The following is an 11,990-nucleotide window of genomic DNA, read 5'->3' as shown; positions in this document are numbered from 1 at the left end:
TTCAAGCCAAGTGGCTCAGCTGCAGCAGATGTGCCAATATTAACAGCCAACATCTCTGAGTTCGTGTCCGGATAGCTCCAATGGTTAGAGCGTTGGGTTGTCGTAGCGGAAGGTCGCGGTTCAAATATCACTGGTGGCAGAGGGATTTGTTATCGTGACTGGATACTTGGCTGTGAATGAGCACTTGAGTCAAATCAAGCTAATAATTTCGGGCAAGCGTAACGCTGAAAAGCAACACCACGTCGCCTTACAATCTACGATCCCTTGAGCCACCACAACTATCTGATCGATACAGGCGCTGAAGTTTCGATTCTCCCCGTATCCCGGCAACATAATTTAATACTACAATCGGCTATAGGCAGGTGGACTTGAGTTTAGGACTTCGACGAGCGTTTTCTTGGCGCTTCGTTATCGCGAACATTAGTATACCCATCTCCATCATCATCAACGGCGCAACAACCGTAACCTATTGAGCCGGATTTTATCCACAACCTGACGCCCATGGTATCACTCATAGATTTCATCGCTATGTAGACTACGGCATTGTCCATCCTCATGTAGAGGGCCAAAAATTTTTCGGAGGATACGTCTCTCGGACGCGGCCAAGAGTTCACAATTTTTCTTGCTAAGAACCCAAGTCTCCGAGGAATACATGAGGACTGGCAAGATCATTGTCTTGTACAGTAAGAACTTTGATCCTATGGTGAGACGTTTCGAGCGGAACAGTTTTTGCTGAAATAGGCTGTGTTGGCTGACAACTACTACGTTCTTCCCATGATGTCGATATCGTCAGCATAGGCCAGTAGTTGGGTGGGCTTAAAGGGAATCATACCTCTTGCATTTACCTCAGCATCACGGATCACTTTCTCGAAGGCCAGGTTAAAGAGGGCGCATGATAGGGCATCCCCTTGTCGTAGACCGTTGTTGATGTCGAATTGTCTTGAGAGTGATCCTGCTGCTTTTATCTGGCCTCGCACATTGGTCAGGGTCAGCCTAGTCAGTCTTATCAGTTTCGTCGGGATACCGAATTCTCTCATGGCCGTGTACAGTTTTACCCTGGCTATGCTATCATAGGCGGCCTTAAAGTCGATGAATCCTGTGAACTTTGAGTCGAACGGACGTGCTAAACGGACTTTTTATCGCGATTACTCTGCCGTTTCCTTTACCTTATTCTCTGAGCCTTTCCCTGAGAAACCTGGTGCTATGCGTTATGTCAACAACGGCTAATTCTCGCCCTTCTTGTGTGCTCTCGAAGACTTAAAATTTTCTTCCGAAAACAATATTTTGCATCTAATTTTGGAATTACTGTTCCCCGGTCAATTATCTTTTGTTTGAAGTGCAGTGATTTGCAAATAACTCTGACTTTTTTGCATATCTTTAGGCGATCTTCGTTACTAATTCCTGTTTCTCTGTTATCGACGACACAGAAAGTGTTACGTAGTACTGTGACAACACGCTCGCCTATTGTTCGGTAGATACTGAGTTCGATCCTCTTACGCCCCGCTTCACACTTTTTTTCCCCTAATAAACTATACTGTTGCCGAATCTTTACAGAGTGCGCGTAATTTCATTCTCAATTGAACTTCATATTACTACTATCGATAAACTATTGTGACTACACTTTCGTGGTTTGTGCGTTTAATCACCTTTTTTTCAAATTTATTATGGCAACTTCTTCACCGATTTATGGTACTCTGTGTGCCATTTGTAAGGAGCCGGAATCTATTCGCTCCAAATTTTTAGACTGCGATGGGTACTGTGGTGCGACCTTCCACGCCAAGTGCTTGGGTATTCCCTCTGCGTTTATAGATATTCAGGCTAAATTTTCCCCTAACGTTACGTATCGTTGTAACGCCTGCTGCGGTACCACGCTATCGGATGCAATTCAGCTGCTGCATCAACAAACGGCGACTTTGGCATCGATTCAACTTGCAGTTTCAAAATCGCCGACAATTCTGCCCCCGCAAGCTGCTGCTTTATCGAGCACCAGCGTAGTCTCAGCTCCTGAGATGCCGCTGACTGGCTCTGTTTATACCTCGCCGGCGACTGCAGCCAACAAAACTGGCGCCATACCTAAGTCGACCCGGTCGACTAATTCTAATTCTCTGCCTCTATCTGCCTCGCTTAATTCCAGTGTGTCCATAAAAGATGGTATCAACCCGATGATGTCCGCTAGCCTACTGAAAAATCCTCCATCCGAGGGACAAGTTCCCTACGCAACATCGGATGCGCAACGAAGTTCTGGCGTTTATCCTACAGTCGCTTCATTAGCACCACCGCACGCTTCCTCCTGTGCATCATGTCGTCCGAGCGGCCCCAATTGAACGTCGCCTCGCCACCGAAACAGCTGTTCGTGTCAAGGCTAGCGTACTCCACTACGCCCGACGAAATTCTGGCCTATATCAGAAGCAAAAGCAACTCAACTTTGTCACCTCTTTCCTGTGTGAAGCTGACGAAGGATGGCTCTCCTGACCGAGTGATAGCTTCCTTCAAAGTGACATATCCCCATGACTTCGATGCTATCGTCCAATCCTCCTTTTGGCCACAGGGGGTCTTCGTTAAGCCTTTCAGAGGTCTAAGATTCGTGAAAATTTCCGGCCCGCCCGCCTGCCTCGCCGAACTTGAATGATTCTAATAACTATAGGCTATTTTATCAAAATGTAAGGGGTCTAAGGACCAAGCTGTCGGATTTCCAACTGTCTGCTTTAGCATTCCAACATCATGTCATCTGCTTTTCTGAAACTTGGCTGGATGACAGGATTTTAGATTCTGAGCTCCTCGAAGGTTACTCTGTGTTTCGTTGTGACAGAGACTGCGTTGCGCTTGGCAAGACAACTAGCGGAGGTGCCCTAGTAGCTGTTAAGTCCCCTCTCCGTGCCGAAATCATCTTTTCCTCTTCCTCCTCCTCCTCCTACGATTCTGTTACCATACGTGTCCTTCCGCCAAACGTATGTCCCTTTATCATATCGTGTGTATATTTTCCCTGCCTAAGTCTGCCTTCTCTGTACGAGGATTTCTTCGACAGATTATCAGAGACCCTAACCGTTTTGTTTCCCTCAATTCCTTTGATCCCCTGTGGTGACTTTAATCTTCCTATGCTCTCCTGGCCCGTTACTCCTGGCCTTCCCTCCATCCCTACTAACTCGACCCACCCTTTCCTTCCTCTATCCACTTTCATGTACACCTGTGGGGCCCTCCAATTTAACCTTTCTAGAAACCACTTAGATCGCACTCTTGACCTTCTCCTCTCTAACCTTCCTGTACGTTATCGTTCCCAATCCCTTCATGCTCCGTCTTACGTTGCCCCTGACGCCCATCATCCTGCTCTCGAGTTCGATGTTCAGATATCCCGACTCCACTCTCCTGTCGCTCGCAAGCCTACCAAGTTCAACTTTCGTAAGGCGAACTTCGAAGGTCTGAACTCAGCCCTGGCGTCAATCAACTGGGTCCCCATGCTCTCTCCATTTACATGTGATCAAGCACTCAACACTTTCTATACCATATTATCTGATCTTCTTCCTTGTTACGTTCCCTCCTCTCCTAAGTGCTTACGCTCTTACTCCGTCTGGTTCACCACTGAAATTCACAAAAAACTACGTCAAAAACAAACTGCGAGAAAGAAGTTCCTGTTTTCTAGAAACGTTGCTGACTTAGTTTTTTTCAAATCCCTTCGTTCCTCGGTCAAATCTTTAATACATAAGTCCAGACACGAATATTTGTCCAGCGTGGAAGACTCACTAAAGCGCGGAAATCTGAAACCTTTCTGGTCCCACATTCGCAACTCCCGCTGCCCCGCCAAGTTATCCCCTCCGTCCATTAAATTCTCTGGCTTCTCTGCTAACACCCCCCAACGATCTTGTGATTTACTCTGCCGCTACTTTTCGTCAGTCTATGTTCCTCCTCCTTCCTCCGAATCCCTCCCGATAGTAGATGTAGCCTGCCCCGCATCGCCTACCATTCCCCTCCTTACCCTTATCCTTGTCGAATACCTCATTGGCGAACTTGATGCCAAGGTCGGACCTGGCTACGATGGTCTTCCAAACCTCTTTTTGATCAAAACTGGTAAGTCCATCTCCCTTCCCCTATCTCTAATTTTCAACAAAAGCCTTCAAGAGAATCATTTTCCCAGCTTGTGGAAAGAGGCTCTCATTATCCCCATTCACAAAAGTGGCGATCGTTCGCTTGCCGAGAATTACCGTCCCATTTCCCTCCTCTCCTCCTGTTGCAAAATCCTGGAAAGATATGTCAGCGACTGGTTGTCCGCCCACTTTGGCCAACACATAATGAAAGAACAACACGGCTTCGTTAAACGTAGGTCCACTGCCTCCAACCTGCTTGACTTTACCAACTTTGTCGCCAAATGTCTAAATTCACGCCAAGAAGTGCGTACCATTTACACTGACTACGCGAAAGCCTTCGACACTGTAAATCACAAGATACTTCTATCCAAACTCTCGTCCCTAAACGTTCCCATGCCACTTGTTTTATGGCTTGCCTCTTACCTTTCCAACCGATCCTGCCGCGTCTCTTTTGTCGGCTGTACTTCCCGCTCCTTCTCCCCCTCTTCTGGCGTCCCACAGGGGTCTATCCTGGTCCTTTGCTATTTTTATTTGTTATAACGACCTTCCTCCCCTCCTTACTTGTCCCTGTTTGCTCTATGCAGACGACCTTAAGCTGTTTTCTGCTATATCGTCGCCTATGGACTGTGTTTCCCTTCAGTCTAACCTTGACACTCTGGTTCGTTGGAGCTCGACTAATGGTTCAGCGCTAAACGTCAGAAAGAGTCACTCTATGTGCTACTCCCTAAACTCCTCATCCACTTCTTTCTCCTACTCGCTTGACGGACATTCCTTATCCTGCTTAAATTCCACTCAAGACCTCGGAGTCACTTTCGACAATAAGCTCCGCTTTGACACCCATTGCCTCGATGTCATCAATCGAGCAGCAAAATTGTCAGGGCTTTATTCTTCGCTCCTCCTCTGATTTTGACTCCATCCAACCCTCCTTAGCTCTCTTCAATTCCCTTGTGAGGAATACCCTCGAGTATTGCTCCGTGATCTGGTCACCCACTCGTAACTGTGATTGTCTTGCCCTTGAAAATATACAACGTAAATTCACCCGTTCTCTCTGCTTTAAGAAAAGCTTCCCTCGTGTGGATTACCCCTCCCGCCTCCGCTTTCTAAGCCTTCCCTTCCTACAACAGCGTAGATCCTATCTGGATCTATGCACATTCTTTAAACTTTCCTCGGGCCTGATGGACTGCTCCGCCGCTGACGAGATCACCTGCCGTCCTGTGTCTTATAACACACGTAACGCAGATATTTTCAACGTGCCTTTCGCGGAGCTCGGAGTCTAGTTTCATTCCCCGATTCCCAGGCTTTGCCGAAATTATAATGCAAAACAGCTTGGTCCTTTTAACTTGCCTACTTTAAATAGATTTAAACGTAGGATAAGTTTTTTGCTTTCTCCTCCTCCTGAGGACAATAATTAATTGGAATTCTTTCTGTTTGTTGTCCGTTAATTAAATAAATAAATAAATAGATGCTGTAACTGTTGTCCATATTCCAACAGTTTTTCCATCGCTTACCGCAGAGAGAAGATCTGATCTGCTGCTGATTTGCCTGGAGTAAAGCCTTTTTGCTATGGGCCAATGATGTTCTGGGCATATGGAGCTTATCCGGCCTAGCAAGATAGCGGAGAATATCTTATAGATGGTACTCAGCAACGTGATACCTCTATAATTGCTGCACTGCGTGATATCTCCCTTTTTATGTATGAGATAGATAATGCCTCGTTGCCAATCGTCAGGCATTGATTCGCTGCCTCATACCTTGAGCACAAGTTGATGAACGATTTGGTGTAACTGGTCGCCTCCATATTTAACCAATTCCGCTGTAATTCCATCGGCTCCTGGCGACTTATGATTTTTTAGCCGATGAATTGCACGGAGTGTTTCTCCTATACTTGGTGGAGGCAGTATTTGTCCGTCGTCTTCAGTTGCCCATTCTGTGGGAAATCAGATTTCCCTTTTTGTCTCGGCAGGATGAGCATCGAGGTGTATAAGGCTTCATCCTGCTGACTTGTTAGTTAAACTTCCGCACTTGGTGCGGTTGCCCCCTGTACATTTCTAGTTCACAGACTTTTTGGTTCTCCCAGGCTTCCTTTTTCCGTCTGTGAAATCGCTTCTCCGCTCGACGGAGTTCGTGATAAGTCTTTGCGCGTGCCCGCGTTCTTTGAGAATGCAGCATTACTCAGTATGCGGCATTCTTCCATTCCGTTGCTAGCTTACATTCGTAGTCAAACCAGCTGTTCCGACTCCTTTCGCGGCTGGGCCCAAGTATATTTGTGGCCGTATCAATGATAACGCTCTTCAGGTGGTTGTGAAGATCATTTGTTGATGCTTCATCTCCAGGTCCTCTGTTGAGTGCGGTTATTTCGGCATCCATTTCCTTCTTATAGGTGTTGCGGAGGGCTTCAATGTTAGCTCTCACCTGATTGTCAGAGGGGATTCTGGGTGGTGTTCTTATTCGAGCTAGGAGCACCATGCCAACGAGATAGTGATCCGAGTCTACTTTGTCCCCGCTATATGTTTTGACATTCATCAAGGCTGACCGGTGGCGGCGTTCGATCAACACGTAGTCAATTTGGTTGAAAGTGGTCCCGTCTCGAGAGGGGACCGCTTTCCGCGCAAACCAGGTACTTCCAACAACCATTTCGTGTGACACTGCTAATTGAATAATGCGCACTCCGTTACCATTTGCATTTTGGTGTAAGCTATGGGAGCCAACGTATCGCCTGAATACGGGCTCATTCCCTACTTGGCTGTTAAAATCCCCAAGTATGATTTTGATATCATATCTGGGACAGGCTTCGAGGGTTCGTTCTGCTGCCTCGTAGAAGGTATCCTTCTCCGACTCTGCAGTCTCCTCTGTAGGGGCGTCAACGTTAAATGAGGCTTATATTTCTAAACTTGCCTCGCAAGCACAGAGTGCATAGCCGTTCGCTTATATTTTCAAAGCCGATAACAGCAGGTTTCATTTAAGATTGCTGATTAAGAAACCTACTCCGAGCACATGGTTTACTGGATGGCCGCTATAATTTATAGTGGGGGCTCTTCTCCAGGAAACCGGCCCCTGTCCATCGCATCTCTTGTAACGCTGTTACATCAGCCTTATATTGGGACAGGGTATCGGCTAGCTGCTCAGCAGCATTCGGTCTGTATAGGGAGCGCACGTTCCATGAGAAAATGCGCAAATCATTAATCCGTTGTCGTTGTAAGATCCAGCCTGTCCGAGGCTCCTTTCGTGGCTTCGTAACAAGAAGGGTCAGCCGATTTAAAAGAAGCTACATATGTAGCTTGTGGGCTATCCCACGTTGTTGGACATTCCGGGCCAATGGTGAGTTCTAAGTGATTTTTTTCAAGCAATTATCATTTGAGTTCTAATCTGCACAGCAACGTGAGGTTCTGAAGAGTACCGACATGTATTTCCTACAGAGAAAATTTCGCATGGCGACTTGGATTTTGGCATTGATTTTCTGTCATATTTTCTCCTGCAGGATTTCCCTTGTGGAAATTTGGTAAATGGCGGTGCAATCTTTTGAAAAATGGACTCCATATTCCTTGCAGAAGTTAATGCTAAAGAAGACATAGAAGCATAGTGAATGGAATAAGATGGAAAACGAGTCTTGAAATAGGAAGTGACCATTTATCCAAGACCTGCATCCTTTGTCTGCTATCAGTTAATTAACGACGAAGTGGTGAGACTGAATTGAATTTGAAAATTCAATCCTGCCATTTGCCGAGACGCCCTTTAGTCTGAAATTGAATCAAAAGACAAAAAATCTGGCCACATTGATTGCTACCTACCATTGCTTCCTTATGGCGCAAGATCTCCATATGTATGTATTCACCCCTAATGAGGTACAAACAAAACGTCAATTGTTTGTTGGTAATTGTTACGTGTTTTACGCAAGGATAGGTCATGAGTGAACGGGCGGACGTCAGTATATTTTTCTACAATTTGGGGGCAAGGATGTCGATTCCCTTCCCCCATAGACACATACACACAGAAATATATCAGGTCATAAACTCCGGTACCGTGAAGAACCGCAAAAGCTGAACTACCCTGAGTCGCATCGAGCATTCACCTTTCAGCTAGGCGCCGCCCTCCCCCGGGTTCGCAACAATGCATCGGGTCACTATCCTCCACTGCCGGGTTTCCACCGTTTCGGGGGGTGGGACGTGGGGTGTCTGAAAGCTGCTCGCTGCCTGTCACCCTAGAAACATTAGTATGTACATGCCGACGAGCGGTAGTATCCCCATTTCGAGTTGCAAGAAAGCGGACGCAGTGAATTCTGAATGGGGGAAGTTCTCCACTGTTAGGAGTCACATCCCCACCCATCCTGGCTGCCGCGTGAGAAAACACCACTAACAAACAGAGCATAATGCCCGACGTCGCCACCACCGCCGCTATGCCGAATACAGTTGAAAGCTTTAGCTCGAGCACAGGACAACGGGCGGTTGAGCAGCAGCCTGAATCGTCCCCGCAGCATCCTGCAACGAACGCGAGCTAGGACACGATAGCCATCATCACATCCATTTTCCATTACTCTAAGTCACGGCAAAGCCCTTTATTTACGGTCGAGTGCATTTTCGAACCCAAAGCCGTGAGAAATTCAAATATCGCCCGAAATTCGGTCGTGACCATTTTCTCGGAATAGTCCTGCTCCTGGCCGTTAGCGCGAAGCCACGCACCGCCCAAGGAGCCGCCACCTTTTTACCGGGGTGACTGTTCGTTCTCTGTTAGCTGTGTTTTGTTAAAAGTGTATGTAGCTCGCCGACAAAGGGCCCGGCAAACAAAGGAAGCAGGCAAGGAGCGTCTGCAAATTTCTGGCGTGTAGGCTGCCGCCAGGTTCGCCGCAACACCAATACCGGATCGAGCGCGCCAGCTGTGCTCGGATTGCGAGGAATATACCAGAAGCAGAAGGACTCCCGGAAGGAACAGGAGCGAGTGTGTGTTGGTGTGTGTTAGCGCACGTCTCAGGCCGGTAGGCAGACGACCCGTGGAATAATGTAATGCACTTCCTGCGTCCCGCTCCGTGACCGCACCTCCTCACAAGCGAAGCGAACCCTCTTGTGGCGCGCGCAGCCGGTCGGCGAGGACTACGACCGGATCGGAATTCCCCAGGGGCAAAGGAAGAGGAAGGCAGGGCAAGCAGGAAGGGAGAAGGTATCCCAGGAGCAGACAGCACATGATTACGAACACACTATAAACGCACCGGCGACGCTGCCGCGGAACATGTGACGGCGATTTCCTGTGCCAGCAGCCAGCAGCCAGCCAGAAGCTATAAGCCGCCATCTGAGCATCCGCCACAGACCCATGAGAGCCCTTCGCTGCACTCTAACAGTTCAATTGCACCCGAGTCGTTACCGCCGCGACAGGCCATACGCAAGAGCTACAGCCAGAACCCGAGCGGCTGCACCACCGCACCGGACCGCCGCCAGCAATTGCAACTGCATCCCAGCCGTGAAGAAGTCGAGGAGCTGCAGCAGCACCTCTTAGCCATCGTCGCCGCATTCACATTCGCATTCGCACTCGAGCCCGTGCGTGGACGCGAGCCGAGGATAAGACAATACAATCGTACCGCCCGCCCGTAGCGGCCAACGGATTTGGCGCTGAGACTTGCAAATAGTGCGTGCGGCATCCGTTCGCACCCAGTGCGTTTTGTTTGTGGACGCGTGGTGAGGAAGTGGCCGCCAGTGACGAAAATAGTGCATCGCTCGCGAGATAAGCCCCACGCCCGGAACAGACGGAGCAGCGCTCGCGGCAGATTCGCCTGTTTCGAGTACGTCGATTCGGCGGTAAATTTGAATTTCGCGGGCCGCGCGATCTTCGCGGATTTCACGTGTGTGCAAGTGTGTGAGTGCGTGTGTAGTGTATGCAACGCAAAGCCGAGTGCCGGCATTTTTGCGCGCGGGGCACAGGGTTCCGGTGCACCCGATTTGTTTAAGACAGGGAGTAACGACCCCCGGTGGAAGTTACACAACACCCCGGCCGGCCTATATACACGCTTGAGCCGGGCGAAATTATATGAAATCGCGCCCAGTGTGCGCGCCCTTTTTGCTTGCTTGTGTACTACAGTTGTGCGATGAGAGTGTAGTAGCGCGAGTCCTGAATGATTTGATCGTCTGCCGCAAGGACACCGACAGCGTGTACGTGAAACAGACGAGCAGACCGCAAGCGCTCGCGTAGTGATAAATAAGGAGGGTCAAGGATTTGTAAGGAGGCGCTGAGGGGCGCACCCGAATAGCCAAGTGCCCATCAGACCAGTTCCCTGGTCCTGCCGTTCACGATCGCTCACAAATTGCCGCGTCTTTTCGCCAGACCGTCTGACGAAATGTCGACCCTGTTCAACGAACTCGAACGTTCAGCCGGCACGCTCAGCTGTTCGGCAGCGGGCGCGACGGCCTTCTCTTCCCAGGTCGCCGCTCTCCATCAGCACCAGCACAATCCTCATCAGACTTCGAACGGGTCAACATCACCAACGAGTCAAATACCCTCATCCCTGTCGCAGTCGCCTCTTTCGTCAGCGTCTGTGCCCTCTCCCACGCAGCAGCATCAGCCCGTAGCATCGTCAACGACGATCATCTCCTCAACCAGCACCCCGCCACTGATGTCGATGACCGGCAACCCCAACGCCAGCAGTAACCTCTCCCCCATGGGATCGACCATGAATGGACTAGTGGAGGATCAGCGCGCCCTCCAGTTGGCTTTCGAACTCTCCATGGTCGGCTTGTCGGACACGATTGCCAGCCACCATCACCAACAACAGCAGCCTCTGCTTCAGCAAATCCAACCGGACACCAACCATCAGGCGCTCAGTCACCTCCAACAGGCACAACCCTATGATCTCGGCAACGTGGTGCTCACTAGCCAGCAAATGCTCCAGCAACACCAACAGCAGCCTCCTGCCAAAGGACTTGGAGGCGCGATCAACAACAACCTGCCCAACGGCCTTGGCACCGCCAATTGCAACGGTGTCAACCTATCCTCCGTTCTGGCGGTCACTAGTCAACAGCAGCAGCAGCAATCGCAACCGCAACAACCCCAACATTCGATTAGCGCCTTCTCGTCAATCCTGCCGCCCGGCATCGATGAGCGTTCCAAGAAATCGCAAAACATGACGGAATGCGTGCCGGTACCGAGCTCGGAACATGTCGCAGAAATCGTTGGACGCCAAGGTGAGTGATACTAAGTAGGATCCACTTGAGAATTGCACCTCCCAACCCCCCATGGAACTGCGTTTGCTTGTGTTGATTTATAGAAGAGACGGAAAAAGCGCTGAAATATTTATTTTGCATAGATCAACGCTATAGCAAGGATGCGTGTGAGGGGGATGGAGGGGCGGTTGTACCAAATCCTTTGTTAGTTGTTTGTTTGGTTTTCTTTTCGGCTTTTGTTTTGGGGGTATTTCTGGGGAAGAGGTGGATTCCTTGTTCATGTTGCTGATTCAAAGGACGAAGGGGCGACTTGGACTTGATATCAAGGAGATTGTGCTAGTCTCTTTAAGGGATGGAAATTTGGAGAATATATTTTCGTCGAAGTTGCTTCCCGTTGGCTCCTTTTTAAGGTTTTGTGCAAAACAAAACCTTATTAAAATCGGTTTTCTCAGAAACGGTTGTAGGCGATTGATCAATTTCGGAGGAAGGATACAATGTCTATGTCGAATCTAAGGGAGAGGGTGTAACTTTTTTCACCAAATATAGTCATGTGGGGTATCAAATCAAAGATATTGGTAAGTACTTTCCGAAACTGGTCTTAGTTATGACATTTGTTCGAAAGGTGGGAAGTGCGGAGGATCGGAAGCGATCATTTCTTTCACGAAACTACCCAAACAAAAAATCAAGAGGCTGCCACTATATGAGGTCTAGGCTCAGAGATACTCTCGATATTTGTTCAAATAAAGTTGAAAATTTTTAGTAATTGACT

The 11,990-nt window shown here is 48.8% G+C and overlaps 1 protein-coding gene across 2 annotated transcripts in view; it reads left to right on the top strand.

The window, feature by feature from the left end:
* The first annotated feature begins 8,504 nt into the window (after positions 1-8,504).
* LOC119660994 (RNA-binding protein MEX3B) overlaps positions 8,505-11,990 on the top strand; it is a 53,160-nt gene continuing 49,674 nt past the window's right edge. For both annotated transcript variants that reach the window (XR_005250502.1, XM_038070082.1), the window contains exon 1: positions 8,505-11,242. Coding sequence is in view for 1 of the 2 variants with exons in the window: in XM_038070082.1 (XP_037926010.1) it covers positions 10,399-11,242 (844 nt within the window). In the remaining variant the exon portion in view is untranslated. The remainder of the gene's footprint in view (positions 11,243-11,990) is intronic.

Source organism: Hermetia illucens, chromosome 7, assembly GCF_905115235.1.
Source record: "Hermetia illucens chromosome 7, iHerIll2.2.curated.20191125, whole genome shotgun sequence".
NCBI lineage: Eukaryota > Metazoa > Arthropoda > Insecta > Diptera > Stratiomyidae > Hermetia > Hermetia illucens.
The sequence above is the reverse complement of the archived record's forward strand: the minus strand, read 5'-3'. Positions and strand labels throughout refer to the sequence as shown.